General features: G+C 40.7%; 1 protein-coding gene across 1 annotated transcript in view; it reads right to left on the reverse strand.

The window, feature by feature from the left end:
• Positions 1–15499, reverse strand: part of LOC126325794 (conserved oligomeric Golgi complex subunit 4) — a 144674-nt gene that overhangs the window by 38182 nt on the left and 90993 nt on the right. Inside the window, exon 9 of the mRNA XM_049995280.1 lies at positions 10524–10787. Within this exon, the coding sequence (XP_049851237.1) occupies positions 10524–10787 (264 nt within the window). The remainder of the gene's footprint in view (positions 1–10523; positions 10788–15499) is intronic.

The raw sequence follows: 15499 nt of genomic DNA on the forward strand, positions 1-15499 counted from the left end.
TTTGCGTGATTTTGTTCATTTGTAGACAGTCGATAGAGAGACCATAGGCTATCCTCCTCCTTCACACGGATCACAGGAGAGGAACAAGGTCTCTGAGGGTTAAATGATGTCATCATACAGCATATTTTCTGCTTTCTCCCAGATTATCCATCATTCAGCCAGTGACATCCTATACAAGTGCTGGCTAATTGATGGGTGATCTCCACCGTTGGTATGGTTTTTACCATGGCCCGCTTAGTCTATTGTTTTCCTTTCCAGATTTGAAAACATCCAAAAATTGCTGCAAAACAGCTAACACTTGCTGGCATTATCCCTCAGTCATGCCAGATCCCACTGGCAGCTTCCTCCCCTCCTTTTTCTGTAGTGGTAACGGAGCATGAATCTTCACCGATGTCAATAAGCTGTCCTTTCTGGACAGGTTCAGTTGTCCTTACACACATAACTTAGGAATGAATTGTTACTGCTTGTGACAATTAGTGAATCAAAGTTGCCCCGACCACCTACAATCTTATGATCCTTGCTGGCAGTTTCCTTCTCTGAGCCTGAGTAGCTTTTTACACTAACAAATGCTTTACAGTTCAATTGAGCATCTCGACTAAATACTTGAACTTGTCTTGTTGATGATGGTGAGAAAACATCTACAATGACAAACAATCACCGAGGGCAAATTGTGTTATGTGCACTCATTGGAATTCATCAATCTGGAGTCTATAAGTGCTTGTGACGCCTGCAGAAGTATCATCTGAGAATAACATTATGATTACTTTCTGGTAAAGTTAGAAAATTTCGAATCCAAAACATCAATAAGTCACCTTTGAGTCAGGAATTCATAGTATTTTCCACAGATGTTCATTTGCACCTGATGAAAAGGCTAAAAGAATTTGACCAATTTGCCATATATGAGGCAAGTCCGAAAAGTAAGTACCATTTCATTCTACCGCCACTGCAGCACTAGTGTCACACTTCTGCACATCCTCACTCATCTCTCTGGTTCATTGTCTTTCAACTGACACCATTACAGCTGGACTGCATTATGTTTACATTTGTCATTGATTGTTCAAAATGTTAAAGACAATCTCTGAGCTTGCCAACTGTGAAGGGCATTCTGTAATGATGTTTTTGAATGCAAAGAATGTTAAACCAGCTGAAATTCATCATCAATTTGCAGAGATTTCTGGTTAAAATGTAAAGACTTATGGCACTGTGAGAAAGTGTGCGAGACAATTCAACGATGGACAGACCAATGTTCAAGATGAAGCTGGAGTGTGCGACCTTCTGTTGTCGATGACTTGGTTGAGAAAGTAAATGAGAAAACTTGTGAAAACAGACAGTTCACAATATGAAAACTTTTGGGTTAGTTTCCCGCAAATTTCAAAATTTGTTTTGCATGAGATTGTCACAAATCACTCTAATTTCTACAAATTGTTTTCCCACTGGATTCTGAAAATGCTTGCAGAAGTACACAAAATTAAGTGACTTGTCAGTACTTTGACATTTCTTTCCTGATACAAAGATGAGGGAGATGAAGCCTTAAACAGAATTGTGACTAATTATGAAAATGGCTTTGTCATGGAACTCCAGATTAAAAGAAACACTCGATGGAGAGGAGGTACTCATGATCTCCCAAAAAGCAAAAATTCGAAACAACATTCTCAGCACAAAAAATCATGTGCATTGTGTTCTGGGACAGAAAGGGCATTCTGTTTATCGAGTTCCTTCCCATATGTGAAACCATCAATGCAGTACAATACTGCGAAACACTGAAAAAACTTTGGAGCGCAATTCAAAACTAAATCCACGGAATGCTCAGCCAAGGCACTGTGTTGCTTCACGGCAACACACATCCCCATTATGCTGATGTCACTCGAAACCTTATTCAACAGAGTTCGATCTCCTGCCATACAGCCCCAATCTCGCACATTGTGACTACAACTTATCCTTGAACTTGACATGTGATTTTAGTGGACAGTAATTTTGACAATGACAATGGCACAAAAAATGGTGTTCAGCAGTGGCTGTTTTCAGTGGTGGCATCTTTTTAAGAAGAGGGCTTAGAAACATTGGTTTCCTGGTATGACAAATATATTAACAATGGTGGCATCTTTAGAGAAAAATAGATTAAGAAGTGCTCTTCTTTGTAACAATTTGGTAACATTTTGGTTTGAAAAATGTTTTAATAAGTTTTTTGCTAAAAAGGTAATTACTTTCTGGACATGCCTCATACAATAGGTAGGATGACATGATGTGTGTGGTAAATGTGTACTTTTATGTGGACAGCACAGTCCTGGAGTGGTTTGAAAACCACTAAGAGAAGCTTGATAGCAGGGACAGGAATGTTTTGATCCTACGCAACATTGTAAAGCCAAGAATAACACAAGCCAACAAAAACTGATACTTCTGGTAAAGGATGCCACAACAACCAAGAACTTCATTGAGTAGTGGCAATGCATTGAGAAAATGCAACAGAAAACAGACGGATGAGCTACTCCTGAATGTGGTACTATGGCAGTTGTTAAGATCACCACAACCTCACCTCTCTCATACACTAGGTAGTAAGAGAAGAGATACAGCATTTTATGACATCCAGAACTGTCAGAATGAGTAAGCAAGAAAGAGTAGCTGTGAATATTGACCACATACATCAGGGGGCAATAGCGAATTCTGAAGAAAAGGGGTACCAGTCTTTAGCACCAGTCACTGCCACCAATCAAACATGCCATTGAGAACTGACTTGGCCAACTCAAACTTGTGCCACATCCACCAAATAACAAGCCAGCATCTGACCAAAGCAGGTAGAGCCAACTGTTCTGCCAAGTATAACACCCCACAGAAGAACAGACTTCTGAAGACAGAGAACAAAAAACCTGTATGTTTCCACAGTGGATTCCATAAACACATTGTACAATGCTGCAAAGGTAGAAGACAAGTTTTAGATACTACTATGCTGCCAAACATCAATCATCACAATAGTTTCATTTACACCAGTCAACAATAGGTGATTACAATCGACCTGTGGGATGAAGCCTATTGTCGTACCCTAAATGATGTCACTCCACAACACACCGGAGCCATTTGCTGTTGCCATACAGAGGTACCAGCTACTCAGTTAGCAGCCCAATTCAAGGAAACTTATGAGACAACAATCTATGGAGGTGAGGTTGCCACAGATAAAAATCCTTCAAGGGCAACAGTCACCAATATGTCATGAAATCCCACATTGATGGTCAACCTGCCGGGGTACTAGTCAAGTCAGAGGCTTTATTTTCCATAGTGTCAAATGCTTAGCATCACCAGCTAAGGAAGACTATGTTTCATGATCTGAAACCAATAATACTGAAAGTCGCAAATGGGAAATATGTACAGCTGACAGGAAGAGATATTGCAAGAATAACTGACAGAACATAGGCCTTGGGAACATGGGTATTACATTTCAAGTCAGCATTTATGAACTGTATTTTGTGTAGAAGAATATTGCACTTTAAGAGAAGTGGCAAAGAAAGCAAATAATGTGATACTACTTCTTCAATATGGACATTGCCAAAAATTTACACACACAAAAATTCACTGAAAAGGAAAGATTTTCCTAATAAACACAGATATTAATGAAGACGAACGTAATGAAAGAAAGAAGGGAACAAATTGAATAGAAACTCAAATGACTCACTACCTCCAATGGCCAAAACTGATTTCTTCATGGCTGAAAAATGTGAAGCATTCTGAAAGAAATGTGTTCTGTTATCTAACTTCAGTGAGGAATTGTTTCAACAAGTTTCGCACTTAGTAAAATATCCAACAATGGAAACTCCAGGTAGGAATATCAACAGTGTACGAAAACATATAGCTTTCGGCCCGACCACAACCTTTGTCAGTAAAACACACACACACACACACACACACACACACACACACACACACACACAAAAGCAAGCATACCTCATGCCCACATGACCACCAACTCCAGCATCTTGGGCTGGAATGTAACATCATGTGGGATGCAAGCAGCAATCTAGAAAGGGAAGGGGAAAGGGGAAGGGTTAGTAGTGTACGAGTAAGGAGAGAGACAAACACTGTCTGTTGAAGTGTGCAGGGACTAGGGGTCTAGATTGCCAACAGGCGCAACTTCAGGAGGTTGTGAGGCACGGACATGGGGAAGGGGGGGGGGGGGCGAATGGGGGCAGAAGGGGGGACGATGACAGTGTGGGAGATGAGATGATAGGAGGGAGGGAGGGGGGACAGTATATCACTGTAGATTGAGGCTGTCATAAGTATGGAAGCACAGAATGTGTTGCAAGAATAACTACTCCAATCTGTGCAGTTCAGAAAAGCTGGTGGTGGAGGGGATGACCCAGATGGCTTGGGTAGGGAAGCAGACATTGAAATCAAGTGTGTTATGTTCAGCTACGTGCTGTGCCACAGGCTGGTCTACTTTGCTCTTGGTCGTAGTTTGGTGGTGGCTGTTCATGCTGGTGGACAACTGTTTGGTAGTCGTACCAATATTAAAAACTGTGCAATGATTGCAGCAGAGCTGGTAAATAACATGTCTGCTTCACCCTGATTGGGTAGGATAAATCTGTAATAGGATTGGAATAGGAAGTGCTGGATGGGTGGATTGGGCAGGTTTTGTACCTGGGTCTTCCACAGTAATATAAATAATCATCAGTGTACACTTACAGATAATTGAAGGCAATATACCTCACCTGGCCAAAACGTTTTAAGACTTGATTAACAAAAAATAGAGAAGAGTTAAGAGGATGGTTTTAATGCTTCATATTTCTAAATAATCTACCCCCTACTTGAGGACAATACACTGAATGTTCATACAATTGTGTTGTCAGAAAAGTCCTTTATTGGGGGGTTGCCTCATTGTCTTGAATGTCTGTTATGTCATTAAAACTTTGACTCTTTATGTCAGTTTTTGCACTTTGTCATTTTGTGGTACATTCATATTGATAACATTATGTCTCATTACCTATACTGATTTTTTCCCAGAAATAAGTGTCTGCATTTCTCATTAATCAAGTCATGGCAGTTGTTCAGGTGCAGCTTTTTTTTTTTTCCTTCATTGGGGGGTCACTATGTGAGGGACTAACTTTTCTCTTCTTCAAAACATACTGACGAATGTCCTGAAACTTGATTTGGACATGTTGCTCCATTGTGATTTATGACACAACAAAATCGACACACTGCAGTCATACATCCACTTCTTAACACTGATTGCTCACAACTGATTAGTCAAATGCATATTTTCTATCACATCATTACTGCACTGATTCTTGTACACTAGGAATAAAATCAGTTTTGAACCTTTATAGACAAATGGCGTACATAATACACTATGCTGCTAAAAAGCAGACTAACATGGATAAAAATAAATACTACTTTATTGTTGTTTTCTAATGTAAAGCAAACTTATTTTCATACTGCAAAGTGCACGAGATTGTTGAGTATTGTCTTCCAGAGTTATTGAATGTGATAATAAAGCTAATAACCATTCTAAAAGGAAGAAAGTCACACAAAAATTACATGACGGATTTAAATAAATACAAAATAGTGGTATTTTAGTAACAATGTACGAAAAGACAGATTGCTACTGACCATAAAGAAGACAGTTCAAGTTCAGACAGCACAATTAAAAGACACTCACATAAAGCTTTCAACCACAGCCTTTGTCAGTAAAGGGCACACACACACAAGCAAGCACACTTCATGAGCACACTTCATGCACACACAACCGCCAACTCCAGCATCTTGAACTGGAATGCAACATCACGTGGGACGCATGCAGCAAGCTGGAAGGGAAAAGGGAAGGGATAGTAGTGTGCAGGTGGGGAGAGAGACGAACGCTGTCTGATGGAGTGTGCAAGAAGAAGACTACCAACAGATGCAGCATGGGGGGGGGGGGGGGGGCGAAGAGAGGAGCACGGACAGACAAGCAGATGCATTGGCACAGGGCTCAGGATAAACGGCATTGGAGATATGATGATAGGACAGAGGGGGTGGAAACTTTTGGGACAGTATATTACCGTAGGTTGAGGCCGGGACAATCATGGGAGCAGAGAATGTGTTGTAAGGATAACTACTCTCATCTGTACAGTTCAAAAAAGCTGATGGTGGAGGGAAGGATCCAGATGGCTTGAGTAGTGAAACAGCCATTGAAATCAAACGTGTCATGATCAGATACATGCTGTGCCACAGGGTGGTCTACTTTGCTCTTGGCCACAGTTTGGCAGTGGCTGTTCATCCTGGTTGACAGCTGTGTGGGAGTCATACCAATATAAAAAACTGTGCAATGATTGCAGCAGAGCTGGTAAATGACATGGCTGCTTTCACAGGTGGCTCGGCCCCTGATGGCATACGATAAACCTATGATAGGACTGGAATAGGAAGGGCTGGGTGGGTGGACTGGGCAGGTTTTGCACCTGGGTCTTCCATAGTAATATCACCTGTGTGGCAAGGGGTCAATATTGGGAGTGGCATAGCGATGGACTAGGATGTTGTGGAGGTTGGGTGGCTGACAGAACATGACTTTAGAAGGGGGTGGGAAGTAGCTCAGGAAGGATGTCCCTCATTTCAGGCCACGATGATAGGTAATCAAAGCCCTGGTGAAGGATGTGGTTCAGTTGTTCCAGACTGGGATGGTATTGGGTGATGAAGGGTACACTCCTTTGTGGTGGGTTATTAGGGGCGGTGTGAGGGAAATGTCATGATGATCTGTTTGCAGACCAGGTCTTGGGGATAGTGCCTGTTTGTTAAGGAAATGGCACGAACATCCATATACTGTGCAGGAGAGTTGTTGTCACTGCAGATACATCGTGCCTGGGTGGCCAGGCTATATTGGAGGGATATTTTAGTGTGAAAGGGATGAAAGCTGTCAAAATGGGGAGGGATTTTTTTAGTCTGAAAGGGACGAAAGCTGTCAAAATGCAGGTGCTGCTAGTAGTTGGTGGGTTTAATATAGACAGAAGTGTGGATGAATCCATCAGAGAGGAGGAAGTAACATGTAGGAAGGTGGCATGCTGGCTTGAGGAGGACCATGTACATCGAATCGAAGTTGTTGATGTTGTGAAGGAATGAAGATAGGGTGTCTTGGCCCTGAGTTCAGATAATGAAGATATCTTCAATGAACCTTAACCAGAAAAGAGATTTGGTGTTTTGGGAGGTTAGCAAAGTCTCCTCTAGGTGGCTGATAAAAAGGTTGGCATAGGAGGGTGCCACGTGTGTGCCACAAAGGGGGTGTCAACAGTGATAAAGTAGGAATCCGGGAGGCAAAAAGAGGTGGGGATGCTGGAGAGTAGACTATATAGAAACCTGAAGCATTACAATCATCATCTTAACTCTTCTCAATTTTTTGTTAGTGAAGTTTTAAAATGTTTTGGATTGATGGGGTATATTGCCTGCAATTATCTGTGTGTACACTGATGATTATTCATGAATATATCAACACTGGGTCCAATCAACACATTAAAGGTTCTTGGCTTGAATTTTTCTAATTACTGAGTAATTTTATCTTTGAATATCCAGTAGATAGAGACATAAACAATAAGGATCATTGCTTGTGTAAAGTTCTACATTTCTGCTCTTCTAAATTTTAGATAAATATATGTCCCTTCCCATCCAGGAATTTAGTACTGTACTGATTGGAATATTTACTGTTACCACGTAATCATTTTACTATTGCTCTCTTATTAGCATCTTTATATCAAATTTACCACAAAATAGTGAAAAGAAGTTGTCACTGGCTGTTATTACATCTTTCTATCTTCATCAGATATGTTATTATTTGGGACAAATGAAGGGTGAATCTGAGTAATTCTTTGAGCTATCAGTCAAACCTATCTGTGACAAAATTACAGATCCTTCACAAAACAGTTATCCAATTATTTACAGAAATTTTCTTCACAGCTGATTGAGAAAATTAAGAATATATTTACTGGTGGTGGCTTCTATATTATCAGAATTAGTTTTGTGCTTCCACCTCCAACCCACTGACGCAGTATGAAACTAGAAGCTTAATGGAATATTCATTAAAGCCTCTGGCGGACATTCAAGAACATTGCCTTAACTAGTCCCAATAAATATGCAACAGTTTTTCTTTGCTATTCAAGTACTGCTTTGATATGCATAACACATCTGGAAATGGACATTCCTGCAAGCAGCACTATAACATGATTCCAAAATCTTACCTTTCACAGGCAATGAACACAACTGAATGAAAACTTGCCATGGAGAACATGTTGGTTGTAGCCCACGCAGATACTTCAGAATGGAACCCGCATTCTGGAGCAGAGGACATGTTATGTATTTCTATATCAGATTAAAGCTACCTACAGTTTCACTCTAAATTGGGTACACAATTGTCTGTTGGCAGCATTTGTTTCATATCACACACCACTTATAGAAGTGCATTCATTCTTAATATGCTTTTGGTTTTCTAGCCAAGTTAATGATTCTCTTTTGAACAGAACACTTCACCGAGTGACCTATGCATCTTATTTAGATATTCTGGTCAAATACATTGCCTATCAGAAAAATTCAAGCACCTACAAGTGAAGGAGGAAACGAAATGAATCTTCAAGACTTGAGACGGTATGTGATGTTTCGATGATTACACAATTGAGTTAAATGTACAAAGACATCTTACCACCTCTGACCTTGATGTATTCTCTAAATTGGTTGGGAAGGGTGTCATAAAGCCATTGTATCCTGCTCAGGGGAAAGCAGTCCCACAACTGTTTAACTAGGCTCCCGATATCCTCGATTCTGGTGCAGCGACAGAGATGACTCATAAGCTGCTTCTACACATGTTCTGCCAAGCACAGATCTGGGGATCTCACTGCCAATTGGTGTACCTCAATATCATGCAGCATGTCTTGTTGAAACATGGCACCATGATACTGTTGCATGAGATGTAACACATGAGGATGCAGAGTGTGTGTGATGTACCATTTTCCAATCAAGAATTCCTTGTGACATTACCAGCCATAACCCGACGCTATAACCTCAGCTCCCCACATCATCATGCCAAGAGTAACAGTATTGTGCCTCTCCAAAACAATGATGGAATACTTGGGCCTCTTCTCAAGCTGACCCCCCCCCCCCCCCCTACTTGACCATGATGGTAATCCATTATAGGGCAGAAGTGCAGTTCATAGCTGAACACTAAGCAATGCCATACATCAGGAGCCCACACTTCCTCATCGCAGCACCACTCCAAATGCAGCTGTTCATGTTGTGGTATGGGCAGCTCACTGCTAGCCTCTGAATAATGGTATGGATGACACAGAGTGCTGCAGGTAGTCCATTATTTGTTCTTGGATAGCAGGCACAGATATGAAGGGGTAACTGATGCACAATGCAGTGATCCTCCCTTGTGGTGGTCAGATGTGGTTGACCAGAATCTTGACAATTAATGTGCCTGCCCTCACATTGCCGTGCAGTCCAACACTGAACCACTTCCACGCCTGAATGCCACACAAATCTGGCTATTGCATAACTCGACGAGCCAGCCTAATGGAGACCACGGTGAGGCCCCTTGCCAACTCTGTCAGGTATTGAGAAAGGTGTCGCATAGAAGTATGCGGCATCTCTATGTCACTTACAGTGCTCACTCAACATCCGTTGCTTTTCAAACCCCTTATACACCATACCAATCCTGACAAAAACAGTACACACAAGCAATATAATGCATTCTGCTGGCCATTCCACTTATGACAGAGAATTGCAACAATGGTATGTATGTGTGTAAAGTCACACCAGCATCCAACTATGTGTTCTGGGTGCTTTACTTTTATTTCAGGCAGCGTGTATGCTCACTGCCTGGACTCCAACCAGACTTTGTGGCACTACTGGTGTCACACCTTCATTTATAGCCAAGACCAACTTCCAGTAAGCTTGCTGACCACGTCAATATTCCAAGAAACACTCAAATTGTCAGACATGAAGCTGAATGGAAAGATCTTAAACAACTGAGTAGTGAATCCTATTCCTCCCTTGGCCCTCCACTGTTTATAAGGTTTTCAACATCTGTGTTTCAACATTATGGTGTCTCTTTAAAAGCAGTCATTCATTGACGACAGTTTTACAGTCTGAACACAGGGATTGTATTACATGTATTATTTTAGGTACGTGTGCAGCTGTAACTTAGAAATGCAAAATATAATGTAAACTTCTGCATTTCCCTTAAAAAAGAGAAAAAGTTTCCTTTTGTAAACCTTGACATGTCTCCTGTAAATCAAAACAAATTATTTGAATATAGACCTAATGAGATGAATAAATCACATATCTAGCATTCATTTCACATAATTAAGGAAACAGAAAATATACATCTGGATGGTCTAGTGGAGATATGTGACCTAACCATCTCAATTAGTGGTGATTACAGATTGTATGTCAAATAGGACAAAGAAGAGTCAAGTTCTGCAATAAAAACGCATATGAGTGAAATGAGAGAGGGGGAATTTTGTCGAGTCATACACACATAAAACAACACTTAAAACACTTATAATATGAATCTATTCACATACCTCAGACAGCTGGTGACTGACGGAGAGAAATGAATCAATCCAAGGATTTATGCGAGGTTTTATAGCACTCGCCTTTAGTTGTTGCATTCCATATTCTATTACTGATCTCAGACTTCCATTGACTGAAGACAGTCCAGAAAGACAGCTGTCAAGTTTCGCAAATTCATTTTCAGTCATATTTAACATTCCCGGTATCTCTTCAGTCAAACTCTGACGCAAGGTATCGATGTACTCTGTACTGACATCTGCATTATTCAGGTAAGCCTACATAAAGACAACATGTTGTCAGTAATGAAATTCACGAACAAGATGAAAATGAGAGCCTTCTGATTATAACATTATAACAACATGAGGCTTGCCTTTTAAGTTTTTGCTAAACAATGAAAGAAAAAAAAGATACAAATCATTTTACTGTTATTGAAAATATTTTCCAGTAAAATTTATATGCTTATGTATGTGTCTGAACTAATACTGAAAACATTTTTCCACTTGGATGCTGGTATCTCAAGAATTAGGTTCTGAAAGGGTGCTACAGTTTCTTGAGGTCACAAAAATCACACAAATATTTTGTTTCAAATAAGGCAACAAAAAAATTTGTTAGCAATGAGATATGAGTTTGCTGTTTTCTTCTGTCATATAATCAATCATTTGATGTACAGTGTAGCTAACATTGTTATTACGAAGAATTATGTGACATTTTTGATTGGTTTTCCAGATGACATCACTAACTTACGGGTAACTAAATCTTCAGTCTTCTACACCAGGGTCAGCCACAACATGCAAAACTTTATATGCGTACAACGTGTGCAGTCACAGTATGCAAAACTTCAGTGCAGTCTGGAAGTCAAACTGTCTCAGCAAGACTTGGTATGTCTTGGCTTTCCTTGATCCTTCTCGGAACTATACAGTACAGTGTGCCATTCCATTTTCCATTTAGCAGTGCAATGCTACACTATTTCTTCTGCCATTTGGTGTTGGATTTCCCCCTTAGCATGGCTTTCACCAGTTCAGCAGAATGATAGTGCCAGTGCTGCTTATCCTATGCTATTTGCTCATGGTATAAAGAAGTTCAATGGTCCAGTGGCTGTTTGCACAAAAAGAGGCAGTCTAGCTACCTTTTGTTATAAGCCTTTAGAAATGAATGAGAATCGTGGTTACTTTTCAAAGAAAGAATAAAAAATCTCAACGTTTATTCTGCAGCCAAATAAATGATGTGTACTGCAAATGTACGATAATGGAATTAGAACATTATGCACAAAGAATTCAAAGATTAAGTTGCTGATGAACAAGCAGAAATTTACAATGAACAACAGATGACTTGTATGAGATTCAGTGTTTGTACATCAAGTAGCACTGTTTGCCAAATTTTCAGGCGAGGAGCACATAATGAAACTGGTGGGACAAACAGGAAATTTTCTGAGGTCTCATGCAGTATTACACTGTGTGTTTCAACAGTTTTTGGCAGAACTGAAATAAGAGTGTGGAGACATTATACAGGATGGTCAGAAAGGGTGTTGCCGGGCAGGTTGCTCTGAGAAATAACTGTTACAAAAAAAAAAAAAAAAAAAAAATTTCATACATTGTGCAGTTTCCAAGTTATTTACCATTGAAGTTACACAATAAGGTCACTGCACACACGAATTCAAGCACACGCATGTGCTAAGCTGTGGGAATGCACAGACATCTGTGGGTCTATGAGTTACCATTTGTTCAAATGCTCACTACCAGTTAAATGTGCCTTTTTCGGAAGTGTTAACTTTCAGCTAGCTGAGAAAAAGCTAGGTTTGTTCGCCAGAGTAAACCTGACAAAGAACACTATCCCTGGCTTGAATTTGTCTGCATGACAGCCTAAATGGGTAACTTCAATGCTAAATAACTCGGAAATGGTGCAAAACATCAAAGTTCTTCTTAACGATTATTTCTCAGCACAACCTCCCTTGCAATACCCTTACAAGCATTTCAGACTGTTTCTGACTACCCTGTATATTCCTGTGAAGTATGATAGTTAAGCTGAGGGTCATGCCTGGAACGATTTATCATTTTAGAATTTCTGAAAGATAACAGAAAGCAGATATGAAAATTATAAGATCCAGAATGGATGCAGACCTCATGTTTTTAGTGGACTTGAGTGGACAAGACTGCAGTAAGACACTTAAAAAGGAAATCGCATTGTCAAAGGGATAACGTCTGACAGCGAACACTGCCCATTTCTGTGGTGTTAAAGAAAACATGAATTTCATACAATTCATTGTGGCACTGAAAGAATTACATGATCAATTTTCTAAATGTTTTGAGGAGACTGTTAATTTCACACCTGTTTTTGAGACTGTTTGCCATTTCAGATGAAAGCATGCATGTTCTTGGGCATGTGGAATTGAATATAATTCCCATTTAAAAGACAATCTCTTATGTTAAAACTGTCCAGGAGTCTACAAAGTTTTCATTGGGAAGAGTTTCCATGTCTTCCTAATGAGGCTGCATATGTGAGATCGATGTTTTGATCAATATACAGCATGTGTGCAAAGGCTTTTTTCAATTATGAAAATAATAAGACACAATTATGTGTCAGCCTGAGAGATGAAACAGTCTGCAGCTGTTCATATGCTGACACTTTGTACCCAGACATAAATTTTATTATGTCTTCAGCAAGCCAAAAAACAGTTAAATAATAGTGAACCAACTGCTATGACCCTGAATCTGAGTTTTGGTCAAACTGTGCAGAACCCACCGCATGCACATCTCTCTGACAACTGCTTGTCAATGCAGGATCGAATCTGACACTCTCTTTCAACAATTCTAGGGATGCCTCTGTCTCACAGTAAGTCAAGTCCTGATCCTCTTCAATCATGTTGTGCACAGTATTGATGTTTTATGGAGCAACAACCAAGCTCCACAAAATGCATGATTGAAAAGAGCAACTGCAATGAAACTATGCAAACTAATATAATGAAGCGCCAAAGAAACAGGCAGATGCATGTGTATTCAAATACAGAGACTATCAGACCAATTGTGTGATTGGATTGAGGAGTTCCTAGATAACAGAACGCAGCATGTCATTCTCAATGGAGAAAAATCTTCCGAAGTAAGAGTGATTTCAGGTGTGCCGCAGGGGAGTGTCATAGGACCGTTGCTATTCACAATATACGTAAATGACCTGGTGGATGACATCGGAAGTTCACTGAGGCTTTTTGCAGATGATGCTGTGGTGTATCGAGAGGTTGCAACAATGGAAAATTGTACTGAAATGCACGAGGATCTGCAGCGAATTGACGCATGGTGCATGGAATGGCAACTGAATCTCAATGTAGACAAGTGTAATGTGCTGTGAATACATAGAAAGATAGATCCCTTATCATTTAGCTACAAAATAGCAGGTCAGCAACTGGAAGCAGTTAATTCCATAAATTATCTGGGAGTACGCATTAGGAGTGATTTAAAATGGAATGATCATATAAAGTTGATCATCAGTAAAGCAGATGCCAGACTGAGATTCATTGAAGAATCCTAAGGAAATGCAATCTGAAAACAAAGAAAGTAGGTTACAGTATGCTTGTTCGCCCACTGTTTGAATACTGCTCAGCAGTGTGGGATCCGCACCAGATAGGGTTGATAGAAGAGGAAGAGATAGAGAAGATCCAACGGAGAGCAGCGCGCTTCGTTACAAGATCATTTAGTAATCACGGAAGCGTTACGGAGATGATAGATAAACTCCAGTGGAAGACTCAGCAGGAGAGACGCTCACTAGCTCGGTACGGGCTTTTGTTGAAGTTTCGAGAACATACCTTCACCGAAGAGTCAAGCAGTATATTGCTCCCTCCTACGTATATCTCGTGAAGAGACCATGAGGATAAAACCAGAGAGATTAGAGCCCACACAGAAGCATACCGACAATCCTTCTTTCCACGAACAATACGAGACTGGAATAGAAGGGAGAACTGATAGAGGTACTCAGGGAACCCTCCGCCACACACTGTCAGGTGGCTTGCGGAGTATGGATGTAGATGTAGATGTAGACACATAAATAGGCAGAGCACGGTGCTGCGGTTGGCAATGCCTATATAAGACAACAAGTGTCTGGCGCAGTTGTTAGATCAGTTACTGCTGCTATAATGGCAGGTTATCAAGGTTCAAGTGAGTTTGAACGTGGTGTTAAAGTAAGCATATGGGCAATGGGACACCGCATCTCTGAGGTAGTGATGAAGTACAGATTTTCCCATATGACCATTCCACGAGTGTACCTTGAATATCAGGAATCTGGTAAAACATCAAATCTATGACATATTTGTGGCTGGAAAAACATCCTGCAAGAATAGGACCAATGATGACTGAAGAGAATTGTTCAATGCGACGGAAGTGAAACCCTTCTGTAAATTTTTTAAGATTTCAATGCTGGTCCATCAACAAGAGTCAGCATGCAAACCATTCAATGAAACGTCATCAATATGGACTTTCAAAGCCAAAGGCCCACTCGTGTACCCTTGATGACTGCACGACACAAAGCTTTACACCTCACCTGAACTCATCAACACCGACATTGGACTGTTGATGACTGGAAACATGATGCCTGGTCAGACAAGTCATGTTTCGAATTGTATCGAGTGGATGGGCATGTACAAATATGTAGGCAACCTCATGAATGCATGGACCCTGAATGTCAGCAGGGGACTGTTAAAGCTGGGGGAGGCTCTGTAATGGTGTGGGACATGTGCAGGTGGAGTGATATGGGACCCCTGATATGTCTAGATATGGTGACAGGTGACATGTAAGTAACCATCCTGTCTGATCACCTGCATCCATTCATGCCCATTGTGCATTCCAATGGACTTGGGCAATTATAGCAGGACAATGCGACACTCACACGTCCAGAATTGTTACAGGCATGACTCATAGTGTCAATTCCCTCCAGCACTACTTCAGACATTTGTTGAGTCCACACCATGCCGTGCTGTGGCACTTCTGCATGCTTGTGGGGGCCC

The sequence above is a fragment of the Schistocerca gregaria genome, chromosome 2 (genome assembly GCF_023897955.1).
Source record: "Schistocerca gregaria isolate iqSchGreg1 chromosome 2, iqSchGreg1.2, whole genome shotgun sequence".
Classification (NCBI taxonomy): domain Eukaryota; kingdom Metazoa; phylum Arthropoda; class Insecta; order Orthoptera; family Acrididae; genus Schistocerca; species Schistocerca gregaria.